The sequence below is a fragment of the Thermobia domestica genome, chromosome 1 (genome assembly GCF_964235325.1).
Source record: "Thermobia domestica chromosome 1, izTheDome1.hap1.1, whole genome shotgun sequence".
NCBI lineage: Eukaryota > Metazoa > Arthropoda > Insecta > Zygentoma > Lepismatidae > Thermobia > Thermobia domestica.
In genome coordinates, this window is record NC_137454.1 from 312,546,002 (window position 1) to 312,561,817 (window position 15,816).

Genomic DNA, 15,816 nt, shown 5'->3' on the forward strand with positions numbered 1-15,816 from the left:
ACTCAAGTAATTGAACACCATTAACGCACTATAATTAACCAAATTGAATTTTCCAATAACCGTGTAGAGTAATATGATTTTTGCTGCTTCCGGGTCTACTCTGGCCTGAGAAAAGAGACGTAGATCCGGGTGACCCGAAAAGAAAACATTACGCAAGTGACCTGCACAGTACCATAGATTAAGGAATTCTCAGATATAACCTCTCTATTATATAACTCTCTTCGCGGTTTGAGCATTATCGTCGGTAACTCTTTACTTTGGGCAAGGCGGTGATATCATGTCACTATTAGTATTATTCACAGGTTGTCATTGGTTCTTTGCTGTTCCTAATTCACATGGATATTCTCTCACTAATGTCCTTTCTGTTCCTGATTCACATAGTATTGTCGAGTGAACGTTAGCGAGTGAAGTCGGGTTAGAGCCCCTCAGGGCACGTTGTTTTCTGTCTGCGGGAACCGGTTCAGATGAATCGGTTCCTGTCACTGCCTTGCCTAAAGTAAAGACTTGCCTTATCTGCAAATAGTTTGTCCACTGCCTTAAAGATTGTGCCACTGTTTCATTTATGAAAACATTGGCACCATGACACCATCATTAATTCAGCAGACAAACTGTTTGAAGATAACGCTGAGGCAGTCAAGAGAATTACGTAATAGGGAGATTATATCTAATAGTCCCTTAATCTATATTTGTACTATCACTGCATTGTACTAACACTATAGCTAGCAAAAATATTGAATTTTATACAGGAAAGCGTATAAGATAGGATTCTAAATAATTGTATCTAATACATCACTATTCAATTTATTCACTTTATATAAATAATTGTACAGTTTTAGTGAAATGTACGTCATGGGAACAAAATATCTCTGTTAATTCAGTTTCACAGTTTTACGTACAAAACCTATATATAAAGTTTATTCACTCAATGACTAGTTTGAAAATAAACAAAACAGTTTTTTTTTTTCAGAAAATACAAGAAAAGATAGGCACAGTATCAATATCCTTCCCTTCTTTTTCTAAAATATCTTTCTTAAGATGATTTATTCTCCCATTATCGGTAGGTCTTCAGAAGTAATAAGCTGTCGAACAATATTAAAGATGAAGTAAAAATCATGGAAACACTACAATCATCAAAACATTCCTCGACCACATAATCAAGATTTGTAATTATAATTTTCTACGGTTTTAAAATTATGGATCTCAAGCAAATTGAGTTTCTTGGTATGGTAGTATAGTAGTTTTGTTTTATATTTCGGATACCGGATACACTGGTATTTCAGTCCAATTTTGTCCTCGGTTTGTTGACATCAAAAACACACTTTCAGTTTCATCAATACTTTCTCGCTGAGGAGGTGCGTTCCCTTCGACAATTTCAATCCTTCTAGGAGGTGCAGGAGGCCTGATTTGTGGTCGTTCCAGTGGCTTCTTGCTGTTTGCGCTATGGTTGACTTGCTGAAAACTTGAAAGAAGTCGAGGTGGAGGAGGTTGTGTTAAGGTAGTTGGAAGTACTCGAACAGCGTCTTTCATCCAATGAGGCCTGGAATTAGTATTGGTAGCATCATTATTAACAATGGCATTGTTTGCTGAAGATGTATGTGCCGCACTGCCTCCTCGCCATTCTATTGATGTCTGTCGTACTGGCGGTATTGGTCTTACCGGATGCTTGACTGGTACCGCATAATTCGGTTCCGGCTGTTGTTGAAAATGTATTTCTGCATGAGATACTGCGGATATGGGGCTACTTTCAGGACCTGCAAAATTTGAAGAGTTATTGTAGTCATCCAATCTGTTTCGATACTCATCACTAATAGTACGGATGTCGTAACTACCTGTGCTGTTGTTTGATGTTGGCTGGATTTCAACATTATCGTTATTAACAGAAGATGTCATTTCAGCAGGGACATTCGATTTTGGTCGAGTATGTTGTGGTCTCGATGATCTTGAAGGTGCTATGGGAAATCTATCAACAGAAGTCAAAGTGGATGTTTGACATATGGATTGCGTACTGAAATTTGATGACAATAATGATGCTCGGTCGAAAGGATTAGGACCTGTCTCTTCATTCCACATAGCAACACGTGGAAGTGCCATCCGAAGTCCGTCTTCATCATCGGCGTCATCATAACCATGATTTGTGACACCTCTATTGTCTCTGTTAGATCTTCTATCCTTATCATTACTCGGTTTCTTTAATAGGATACAGACGCCAAAAAAGAGTAATAGTATGATCACAACTCCGGCGACAGACAAAACAATTATATAAATTAATGTGTTACTATTACTGGAATCTGAAGCCTTCAGTAGAGACGTTGCGTTAACATACACAGTGGCTATATTGGACAGACCAGAGCGTTGACCTGCTGCGTCTAACGCTGAAATTGATACGTAATGTACAGTCGATGCTTCATGAAGAGGTAGGAAAACAGTCAATTCCTCCAATGAACCGTATGGGCCAGGAGAGGCCACAGGACTACTTATAAGACAGTTTCTTTCAGGTGGCCTCACTATGTCGCATTTGATTTCATATTTGGTAGCTGCAAAGACAAAAGAAAAAGAACGTAATTAAAAGAATTGCAAAGAAATTAGTAACTTATCTAAATAGTAATAGAATTTTGTAGAGTTAAGCTGGAATTTAATATTCGATTACTAAATAAATTTTGTAGAGTTAAGCTGGGATTTAATATTTGAAGCTGGAGGACACCTTGGAGATGCAGTATAAGATTACCATAGTTCCAGATTTAAAAGAAAAAAGGGAGAATTTTGAACAAATTATTTTTATGACATACATTTTACATATTTGCTACCTATAACTTTCTTCAGGGTTTGTTTTAGATACGAGAGTATCATAGTAATCTGTATAAGTTACGTGTTTTACGTTATACAAACGTATTGATATCATTTTTACATTGATAATTCAACATTCAAATTATTTCTCTCGTCTGCCTACTGAGCATCTAACATTTAACGTTTTACTCAATATCGCGTCTTTGAATTTGCATTTATATTACCGTGGTGCATAATTATACTCATAATTATAATGTTCCAACGCAAAACACACGAAGAATGTTCTGTTCAAGAACGAAATATTCTTCTAATAAAACTTATCTATCTATCTATCTATCTATCTATCTATCTATCTATCTATCTATCTATCTATCTATCTATATATATATATATATATATATATATATATATATATATATATATATATATATATATATATATATATATATATATATGCGTGTGTGTGTGTGTGTTAATACCACATGTAAAAGGTATCGATTGCTGTAGAACTGAAGAAATTATTACTATTTATATCTAGTAAAGTTGCAGATTAAGTAGATAGTCAACATTGCTGGAGTAAATCTTGGAGCTGGAGGAAAACAAACATTTTGCTGGAATCAGAAAAACGGAGATATTCAGCGTTTCAATAATATTAAACGAAATAAAAACTAAAATATTGCTGGTACTCTGTAAAAACGGATAATTTGCTAACCCTAGTACAGTGGTCATCTTCAAGTGAGAATTTATAAAATGCTTTAATTAAATTTTAATATGACTTTACGACAATAAATTTTTAAAGCACATTACTAGTTAAATAGAGCTATCAACAACTATTACATAGAATTAAACTAATTTGTTCATTGTTTCAAAACCATTCGAATTCCAAACTTTGACTTATTTATTTTTTATTTATTCACAGAGTTTCATACAGCATTAAGCCAATTGACCGAAACTGAACAACATAACAATAACAAATAAAATAAAATAAAAACAATAAAAAAAAAAAATAAATGCAAACAAAGAAAGTTTACCTCTAAATTTACAATGTTCTCTTTAACTGTGTTCTAAAACTTTGTTCAGAAGTAAAAATATTACAGATTGTTAGCAATGTATTGTAATCATGCGCAAGTCTATAAAACAACGAGGATTTTACAATTGATAATCTCGGTGTCTCGTAAGTTAGCAAATTAAGAGAACGAGTTCGCCGGTGAGGAACTTGAAAGTTAATCTGTGATAGTAAAAATTCGCAATCAATTTGAAAAATGATAATCTTATATAGCAAAGTAGGTGTGCAGCTCGGCATCGTTTGTCTGGGGGTACGTAAGTTCATTAAATATATTATTTCTTCTCTCGTGTGGTCACGTAACTCGGGAATTCTAAATCTAACTATGGCTATATAAAGAAGTTTAAAACCGAGTCAATGCGTGATAGATTAGTAGGTACTGCCATATTTCATATAGGTGAACACTATTCAATAATTGGAGAAATATAAGCCTTATAAAATATTGTAAGGGCAGAGAGAAATCTATAAGGTATTTCGGGAAATCTATAAAGTAGACCAATTAATTTCATAGCTCTGGGTAAGATCGATGAGATGTGATCCATAAAGAAGAGTTTTTCATCAAAGACAACACCTAGATCTTTTTGAGATGACACACGTTTTATAGGTATATTGTTGACATTATAAATCTGAAGAAGTGCATTCTTTTTTAAAGAGATAGAAAAGATAGAACGTTTGGTGGGGTTTAAAGCTAAATTCCATTTAGTACACGAGTTACTTAATGTATCTATGTCAGCTTGAAGTAGAGAAGCATCATCTACAGAGTTAATGACTTTTATAGAGTTTACAGTCATCAGCAAAAAGCAGTATATTTGATAAAGAGGACGAAAAGATGCTAGGTAAATCGTCCATACACAGTAAGAACAAAAGTGGAAACAGCACGCTCCCCTGAGGGACTCCGGATAAGACGGAACTGTACGGAGATAGGAATCCAGGAAGAGTAACGCGTTGTTCTCTCCCTCAGGGATAACAATCTAGGAAAGAGAGGATCTGTCCATGAATATTATATCTATTAGAGAGTTTGTAAAGAAGCAACTCGGTGTTTATGGCGTCGAAGCCCTTAACCATGCGCAGGCTTCTACCTATTAAATATACCGGCTAGGTAAAAAATAACTAAGTATTTAAAGTTAAAAATAGTGCCATAATATAAAGTATTTATTAATATTTCATATTATCTGCTTCACTAAGTTCATTTAATCGTTAATCGCTGCAAGCAAAAAGCGCAATGCAAACATGGTGGACCACCATGTTAATTGTTCGTAAGTGAGCTCAGATCGCTACGCCAGATCTCACGGCTGGCCAGTAAGAACTCCAGATCTCATTCTATGTGATTTCTTTTATTTGTGGGGTTATATTAAGGAGGAGGTGTACTAGTCCAAACCTCGCACAGTGAAGAAATTGGTGGAACGAATTCAAGAGGTTATTGCCAACATTCCAATTGGCTTTCTTCATGAAAATATCAATTGTACCCCTGGTCGTTTGAAGAAGCTGGTGTACAACTCAAGTGCCCATATAGAGATTTTACATATTCTTTTGTTGTTTTTTTTTTATATCTAGCTAAGGACGTGTACATGTTTTTGTAATAAATAAGAACTAACATTACAACAGCTATTTTCTAGTTATACCCAGTTATTTTCACCCTCCTGTATATGTCCTATAAAACAAGATTATTTCTTTGTTTGTCAGTAATTTTTACAGATAAGGCAAAGTATGTCGAGATCACGGATTTCTTCTTTCGACACACTATAAATTGTGTCACTATGTTATAAAATAGCTTATTGACATATCGATTGAATGATTTACCGTTAGGTTCCCACAAGTGTCAATATCATTGCCCCTGTAGAAATACAGTATAATCATGATTCCACAAAATTGACCACAAAATATATGTGATGTCCTTATAATCAAGCTGCAATTGAAACAAATTTAATTCTGATCCACTGTAACATTTCATTCATGAAATACCCAAATAGGCGAAATTTAGTTCAAGTGTGTTGTCTTACAGTCGTAAATCAACAGACAGTGCCACTATCATATGTAAACTACAATGCTTACGGTGGTATGTTGTTTCTTCAATGAAGGGATATTCAACAGTCAGTTCCTGTGCATATCCTCTGGGAAGCAAATAATTTCTTTCAAATTAATGGTTTCTGATATGAATTTTAAAACAGATTGTGGGAAAATAATTCTCGTGGGATAGTATTTACTGTCCACTCATTCATTCTTCTCAAGAGTTCAGAATATAATTATTCTTGTTTAACTCAACCTTTTGATAATTGAATGAACTTGATTGCTGTGTTACAATTTATTTATATGATTACATATTGAGGATGACCTTCACATTGGATAGTTTATTATGGACATTGTTAGGTAATTCTTTCACAGCTTCTCACAGTTCAAACTTGTAACTAGTCAATATGGTTTAGAAAAAGAAAATGTGTATAATTATGAAGATAATAGGGTTATACTCTCTTTATATATATATATTATAATAAGAAATTATCTTATTATTGAAAAATGTTGCTGAGCTTTAATCACCTAGAGCAGTGTTTGTCAAAATGTTCAATTGTGTCAATCCGGGGAATACAAGTAGTCCTCGACATCTTCCCTTGTGATTGAATACTAGTTCAAACTGGATACCAATAATAATAATAATAACATTCAAGTGATTCGTGTATCACCCATAGGGATGCGCACGAGACAAGATTTGAGACTGTCTCGTCTCGAAAATGTGTTGTCAAAGTGATGTTTCGACTCGAAAAACATATTTTTCTATTGGAAGAGCTGTCTCTCGACTCGAATTTTCTTAGGAGAATTCTGTCTCGACTCGACTCGTGCTCATCCTTAATCACCCACTAAAGTTCAGAATTGCTAAGTATATATATATATATTACAAATATGGAAAACTCATACAAATCAACAAGGTAAAGATTATATAAATTCTAATATGATAACATTTCAAGATGTAGGCCTATCATTATATAAAATATTCTTGAAAGTCTTTTGTTCTTTCTTTCTTCCTTTTTTTCAGCGTTTAGAGTGCAAGATAATCCAGTCCAATTAAAGAAAGACATATAAAGTTTGTACGATACACATAAATACATGAAAAAGTTAACAGTTTTCTCAATTATTTAAAGAAGAAGCTGGCCTAGTGTTATATCCGTGATGCTGCGTAAAAGGTGTTAAGTCCAAAAATCATAAATCGTAGTCATTTGACAAAGATTGGCATTGGAAATTTTCTGTTTGTGTAAAGTCTCAAAAATAAAAGTTTATTAAGCGCTTTACACTGCTGGCGAAGTGTTGAGTGCTTTAGATCTCTGCGTAAATTGTTTCCCACAAAGTATTATAAAAAGGTTTTTTTAAGTTCAAACGTTTAGAACATTTTGGACTTAACATATTTTACGCAGCAAACACACACACACACACACACACACACATATATATATATATATATATATATATATATATATATATATATATATATATATATATATATATATATATATATATATGAAGCATATGAAGCATTGGATTGTATACTTAGGGCCGTCGAACAGGGCAATAATGAAAAGATTTTTCATAAATCAAAGCCCCTTAAAAATGTATAACCGAAGTAGGATTTAGGCAGCTAGGACAATAATCAGTGCTTGAAGAAGCACCTAGGAAAGAGTTGAAGGTAGGAAGGAAGGAGATGATATTAATATTTGATCGGGATTTCGGTTTATGTAGGAGTAAAACTGTAAGAACGCCAAATTTCTACTGACGGGTATGTAGAATTCATATCATTCCAGGGTTTTCGGCATCTATGTGCATGTTTGCCCGTCACGTATGACGTATGACGTCCCTCGGCGATCACACTATTCGAGAAAAGGAAAGGAAGAAATAATTTGGGAAGGAATTAAGCGGCCTGGGACATATATGTTAGGTACAGTCCGCGCGCCACGAGAAAACTCTATACAGAGGAAAGACGAGGTAAAGAGAGTCACGAAGGAAAACTCTATTTGATAACTTGATAATTTCAAATACTCTAACGGTTTCGAGTAACCGATGACAACTCGATAAATTTTCACATCCATAGTTCGATAGGCTCTCAGCGTTATCGAGCACCCCTACACACAGAGCCCGAAACGAATCAAAACCACTGAAAAGTGCATGACTTCAAATTTGGACATACTTTAATGTGTACAAATGAATTGCCTTCTAATGGTGGACATAAGGAAATATGTCGATTTTTTGACATTACGCTTATGTCCGCCATGAACATAAAAATGTGAGCAACTATAGCATGTCAACTGTCTTGTTTTCATTAGTTTTGACGGATTAGTATGTTATGGTTTGATAATTGGGGCAATGTTGGAGATGATATACTTGTAAGTCAAAAATGTGTACAGATGCAAGGAAACGTGAGGAGATTGTCGTTTGTCTCTTATTATCAGTGTTACCAATGTAGCACTTTGTCGCTTGATCTAGAAATTTTAAGGATATTTTTATCAAAAACAATTGGTTCATTTATCATTGTTGGAATATAAATTTAGCACCTTTTAAATGCTGTCTAGTGACTAAACTAGCATTATTTCCACTAATATTAATATTTCTAGCGTCTTCTTGCAGTATGTTTAGCGATAGTATTAGTCACGTGTATTGGCAGTGTGTTTAGCATCATTACATGTGTGTGTGGGTGACCACCCTTTTCATCCAAAGATATTTCGTCCAGGGACATTTAGTCCAAACACATTTGGTCCAAAGGATAATTCGTTTAAAGGACATTTCGTCCAAAAGACAATTGGTCCAAAGGACATTTCGTCCAAAGGACAATTGGTCCAAAGGACATTTAGTCCGAAAGACATTTGGTCCAAAGGACACTTCATCCAAAAGACAATTGGTCCAAAGGACATTTCGTCCAAAAACATTTGATCCAAATGACATTTCGTCCAAAAGACAATTGGTCCAAAGGACATTTCGTCCAAAAACATTTGATCCAAATGACATTTCGTCCAAAAGACAATTGGTCCAAGGGACATTTCGTCCAGGAATGTTTAGTTCAAAGCACATTTCGTCCAAATGATATTTGGTCCGGCAACGCTTGGGGGTCCGGGGTTTGTTTCTATCAGAAGAGTAAAAAAGTGATGCTTATAACATTATGACTCAGTAACTTCTAATTTCTAAAGGAAATTTGAAATAGAGATTTATTCAGCAATTTTCATTTCGATAGAACAAATATATGCTGAAATATTCAGAAAAATGTAAACGCCTAAAAACAAAATGGCCGAACAACAGGAATGAGGGAAAGGTTGGAGTGCGAAGTACGTTGCTACAATAACTGCTAACATGACATCTAAAATTTTAATGTTTTGAATGAAATAGTTTTAAAATAAGTACCGGTAACTAAAATTAATGGAGTTTAAATTTGAGTAAGTTAAATATTAACTATTCAAACCTTTGTGTTAAAAAAGTGAAAAAAAAATGTGTTCAAGGTTCTTTGAAGAAATACTGAGAATAGAAAAATACACATGTGTGACATATATTCTTTTTACCATTAATAATACAATACTAACAGTCACATTCTTGGCTGCAACATTGTGATAAGTGATTGACAAATATAAGATGAAAGTTGGAACATTTCGTGTAGAATATAAGTATCTTTTCAGGTTAACTACAAGTCTGGTTTCTATTCGTAGACTATTGATAGTGTGTAACTTCGGCAGACGTTTCTACATATCTAATTAGTGAGTTGTATGACAAACCAGAATTGTTCACTTTTCTTGTATTTTTATTTCAGTGTTTCTCTTCATGCAAATGCAGTATATACCTTGGCTTTCATATTAATTTTCTCGGTACAGTACAGTACATTTAAGATATCCATTGCAAAGTCTCAAACCAAATAGAAGATTTACATGACCATGCGGAGGCAATGTTGTCCTCCAATGAGGAGTGAGTTTGCTCTTGAAAGGCTTGTTTATCATTTCGGGAGAAGGTGAATTCCTTAACCAACGAAGCTACAACTGTATTTCTGCGAAGCTAAAACTGTATTTTTGTAAAATTAGTAATGAAAGCAATGATAGGTGTCCATTTTGTTTTCAGGCGTTTACGCTTTACTGAATATCTCAGCATATATTTGTTCTATCGAAATGAAAATTGCAGAATAAATCTCTATTTCAAATTTCCTTTAAAAATAAGAAGCTACTGAGTCATAATGTTATAGGCATCACTTTTACTCTTCTAATAGAAACAAACACCAGACCCCCAAGCGTTACCGGGCCAAATGTCATTTGGACGAAATGTGCTTTGGACGAAATGTGCTTTGAACTAAACATCCCTGGACGAAATGTTTCTTGGACCAATTGTCTTTTCGACGAAATGTCCTTTGGAGCAAATGTCTTGTGAACGAAATGTCCCTTGGACCAATTGTCTTTTGGATGAAGTGTCCTTTGGACCAAATGTCTTTTGGACGAAATGTCCTTTGGACCAATTGTCCTTTGAACGAAATGTCCTTTGGACCAATTGTCTTTTTGACGAAATGTCCTTTGAACCAATTATCCTTTGAACCAAATGTCCCTGGACCAAATGTGTTTGGATTAAATGTCTCTGGACGAAATGTCCTTTGGACGAAACGCCCTCCAACCGTGTGTGTGCCCTATTACGGACAGGTTTGACATATATTTTTATGCCAAATCAACATACTTCGGGCTCTGTGTGTATAGCGTTTCTTTCAGTAGGATTGGGTTTTAGATATTATCTTAGACGGTGATATTCCCTTTCTCCAGAAAATTTTAAAGACCAGAAATCAACATGTGTAACACTTATCAGTTTTTCCTCGAATATAAAAATACCAACCAAAGAAGTTTTTTAAAGAGACTCGAAAAGTAGCCATTTTTCGAGTTGTTTTCTAAGCTATGTATCAGTGAAAGTCTCGCCAAAATGTATTCAATGATTGTATGCTAAGTGCAATATTATTTGCTACCGGTATATTTTCTTTTTCCAACTCTTAGCAATTGCTCATACCCCGGTTGCAACCCTGAACCTATTTTTGAGTATAGCGTGTTCATCACATAATGTCTTGTGCTCAAATGAAACGGCCTCCCCGTGCATGCGACACATTTACGTAAGTTTTTCTCTTGGCGCGCGGACAGTACCACCCCGACTCAGGAAAACCCAGGAAAACCACATTAAAGATAGCTGGCCTGAAAAAGCTTTTTACACTTTTTTCGACCGAGTGCCCCCACCGGGAATCGAACCCGGGACCACCTGCACCGAAGGCGAGAGCCTTAGCCACAAAAACTAGGCTGCTACGCCTGGCCACCAATTTTTACTGACAATTAATGGTTACGTGTTACGGTTTACTGTGTTGTTGGATTGAGAGAACTCTTGCATTTAAATAAAAGAAGATACTTTTTGAGGAAATGTCGTGCCTAGTGAAGCTCCGGCACAGGTTTTGAGCTTTGGTACAGAATCAGGGAAAATAGTTGCTTTTTTTATTCCAAGGAAGATAATTTTTTTAAAAAAATGGAAAACGTACTTTTAATTTACAAGAGAAGTGTCGAAAGTTATGTTTTAAATGTTTGTTCAAAGGTAAACAGAGAGTTAATTAATTAGGCTACTTTCTTTCGCTTTGTTCATAACTCCTTCACTCTATTTTATTTTGCAGAAACAATCATTTACGCTCTTCCCTCATGGAAATAAAGGAAAGGATTTATTTAATGAAAAACAACCAGTATATACTCTAGTGAGCCAGAAAAATTACATTCTGTGATGTATTACTTCTGTGATGTATTGTTTTACTATACAATATTAAAACAAACATTCATAATTTGATTTCAGTTTTGTGTTTATGCTTAAATTGTGCTTTCAGTTCTCCTATCTTCCATCAAGCGTTAAGCCACAGATAAATTTGGCACTATAACCCTGGTTAATTGCTTAATTACTACTTTACTACTAAGGCCATCACTGCTATACATAGTAGCTTAATAGACATATGTTCGTGGTATTGCATACTCAAAGATTTATAATTAACACAATGATATATTTTTGTGTAAAATGAAACTGTGGATTACATCATAATTATATGATGGCAACTCGTACTGAATATGAGTGAATACCAATGCAACATTAACAAATTTAATTTAAAGTACTCGCTGAGCAAAACAGTACGTTTATCGTGAAAATATTAACGTGTAACAATTTTGCCAACCGTTTACCTTGGCTTCATCAGACACTATCTAAAGCTAAGTGTCTGGTGAAGCCAAAGTGGATAATTGGAGAAACTGTTACACGTTAATAATTTTCACGATAAACGTATTGTTTTGCTCAACGAGTAATTTAAATCAAAAATGAAATTTTTGAGTTTCACGTCCCACGGTTATTCCGGTTAGGCTAAAGGAGACGGCGATGATGAGAGATGAATGAAATGAAGAAAGTCGGAGGAAACGGGAGAACCCCGAGAAAACCCACGCACACTGTGTTTGTCCACCACAAAGTTCACTTGGCGGAAGCAGAGTTTGAACCCGGAACCCCAAGCAAGGTGAGCGCTCTACCACTGAGCCATCGCGGACCCCTTACTTTAAATCAAATTTACGTATACTAAAAGCAAACCTAGAAGAATGGAAAACATTAACAAAAATGAAGGTATTTTACCTAAAAATCACTTCTTAATAAATGAGCAACAATCTCGATAAATTTGGAATGATAGTTTGGATTGGAGTTGACTTATCCACGAAAGAGGTTTCAATAAATTTGACCTTCATTAACGTGTAATACAGTGACGTTTGTCTACTAAATTGTTTCTCTCCACAGCAACTGAAAGACAGTAATAGTGTCCGTAGAAACAGCAAGGCAAATTAATAAGGGGTTGATAAATTATTGATCAGCAAAAATTCTTTCGTCATGAGACAGTTACTTATTAATGAAACAGCGCTTGAAAATATTTAGTGTAGGAGGGAAAAAATTAATGAAAATAAATTGCCCTCGCGCTGAGTGCTAGGAAAACGGGAGTAAACTTAACGTAGGAGTAGTAAATAATTTTCACAGGAGGAACTGGGTGGTCACAAGAGAATATCAACCCCTTTCCCCGTCCATTACAATATTAACTCCTCTCATTCCTTCCATAGTTAAAAAATCTTCCTCAGTGATTGATTGCATCTGGCAACCTTCAAGCAAAGTGCGTTCATTTTCTTCCATCTGACAGAGATGGAATGATTGCCTCTTCTCCCCGCACTCTTTACAATCCTCTACCGTCACATCATCATCATCATCATCAACAACAACAGCAACCACTCATTGCAATCACAGACAGCTCTTTGTTTTAAGATGTGTGCTTCAAGCGGAAACTTTAAGCGTGAAGTTCTTTTTTAAAAAGGTTTGTGTGGTGGTTATAAATTGAATTTACCCCGCACACGACCATTATTATTTTCAGTCGCCACCCACAACCAAAACTCCAACCACTTACGTTCTAAAAGTACTACATTAGGCAAATGAATGATTTTTCTCCTCCTTCATCTCTATTTTTATTACCATTCTATGTACTTCATTATATATGCTGAGTGAGCTCATTGCATTGTTGCTTTATCGGTTTTAGAAGGACACGAAAATAAAGTGGCCTTGCTTCGTTCATTCAAATACGGATTTGTCATTTTTGTTATGGTAGACACAACGTAATATTCACTTAATTGTGATTTAACAATCTTATGTTCAAATAAAACTTTGCTTTTTAAAAAAAAAATCACTTGATTCACATTTCTGTAGTTTATATTCATCTGACGTCTAGTTTTTCTTGATTACGTCGCAATGATGTCATGACAAAATAACTACAGCGTTTCCAATGTGAACGAAAGAAAAAGCGGCATATGATAAAATACACAATAATTTTCGAAATCTCTAGAAGGTCGAAAAGTAACTTATATAATGAAATGACAAATCAATAAAAGGGTGGAAATGATTGAATCTTGATGCCTGAAATCATAAATTTCTTTCATGCATCACAAGAAAATTCTTTATGAGAATGGGAATTATTCTGCTGAATCTCCTTTCGGGTATTTACACTTTCGATCCTAAGCCCGAGGAGGACTTTGGGGCATCTTCGTCATCCAACTGGACTCGGTCGAAAAAGTATAAATCCTTCCGGCCAGCCATCCTGAATGATATTTTCCTGAATTTTCGTCATTCACACCAGGCAAATGCCGGGATGGTACCTAACATATTGGTCTCAGGCCGCTTCCTTCCTTCCCCAATCCTTTCTTCCTTTCCTTTCCCTGGATAGTGTGCTCGCCGAGGGACGTCATCCCTCAAACATGACGGGCTACCCTGGCCATAGATACCGAAAGCCCTAGAAATTTTAATCTTAAATCTCTAAAACTCGAGTATAGCTCGGGGTGGTATGTATGCATTTCTCAGATATCTTCCACGATTAGTAGTCGGTTGTGTGGAAAACCTATTCGGACTCCTTCTTAAAAGAAAACACTATTTGCTTGATATTCTGTGATAAAATTCTGACGATCTTTAATTTTCATGTTCTGCTGTACATTTACTGAAGAACAGTGTTGCCAACCAATTTTTCGAAAAATCAGGAAAATTCTTACCCTAAATCCAGGAAAAATCCAGGAGATACAATTTAATATCTAAATATGTTAATTAGGATGATTATTTTGTTTACAAGGCAAACAGTGGACCTATCAATGATTATACTTACCAATAAAAGGCTAATCATCTTTATCTGCGTACATGTCAACATTCACTCTGCTGGTCAGAGAGCGATTCACAGGGGATCTTAGCATGAGTTGTTACAAGTGAGCCTTCTTGTGTGCAGCAATCCTTGCAAAGTTTGGGTATCAAGTCTGTTTGTTTCGCCTTCATCAAATTTACGATTGAAAACACTTTTTCTACTGTGACACTTGAGGAAGGCAGACCAAAGACATAACAAATGTGGATAAATTCGGAAATATTAACTGGTTAGGCTATCTACTTACTTTTTTTTTTTTTTTTTTTTTTTTTTTACTAACAAGCATCAGAGGCGTCATTTAGGGAGGGCGGGGAGGGTCAGTTGCACTCCTTAAGTTGGAGATTTATATTGATTTTATCAACAGAATAGTAATGAATCAATGAAATGTCCGAAATTTTACTTATATCAAAGGGTCTTATTCCCCTAAGCAAAATCTGAAATGACGCTCCTTACAAGCATCCAAAAATCTTAAAAAGAAACTTCATTTTCAGTTTACAAATCTGTGTTTCGCAATAACCACCATTCTGTATCTACTTGTTGCAAATTACTCTATTCTATATCATTAGGAAAGTCGGCTACGAGAGGAGCGATTGATTGTGACGATTTCCTTATCTCATTTGATAAGCTAATCATCTCTAAATGTGTCATGACGGGATCATGAAGCGTATCTCTCTCTCGAGTTCAGTTCAGTTTAACGTCCCGTTAAACAGCGAGGCTGTATGAGACGTGGACCTACTGATTAACGTGAAATCCGAACCACATAAGATCCCACCGGGAATTGAACGCAGTCCTTCATGCCAAAATCGTGTACGCTAACGCTTAGTCACGAAGGAGTTAATATCTCTCTTCATTTTGATGTACTGCTTCAATATATAGTTCAAGACACCTCAGTTTAAAATCTTGCAGTCCATAATTTGGGAGATTTCTTGATGCCATAGATAGGGAAACTTTTGTTGCAAAGCACATTTCATCTTAGATACGAATTCCTTTTGGTTTCTGAAGTCTACTTTTCTAAGAGCTTTTGGATGATGCACAAAACCAGGAGTTTTTAACATTTTTTAAAGAAAAATCAGTAGACCAGGAGACAACTTGGAAAACCAGGAAATCTCCTGGAATATCAGGAGACCTGGCAACACTGCTGAAGAACATGGAGCAATATTTCGTATTGAGACAGGTTTTCTTTTTTCTTTTCTTTTCTTTTTTTCTCTTTTTTGTCTGTGGAAGTACATAAAGTAATAAATGGACGAAGAACAAATAGCGA

At 35.3% G+C, this 15,816-nt stretch overlaps 1 protein-coding gene across 1 annotated transcript in view; it reads right to left on the bottom strand.

Moving 5' to 3' along the window:
- Nucleotides 1–791: 791 nt before the first annotated feature.
- LOC145662266 (calcium-activated chloride channel regulator 1-like) overlaps nt 792–15,816 on the bottom strand; it is a 122,410-nt gene continuing 107,385 nt past the window's right edge. Inside the window, exon 13 of the mRNA XM_081727654.1 lies at nt 792–2,534. Coding sequence (XP_081583780.1) covers nt 1,246–2,534 — 1,289 coding nt within the window. The 3' untranslated portion in view covers nt 792–1,245. The remainder of the gene's footprint in view (nt 2,535–15,816) is intronic.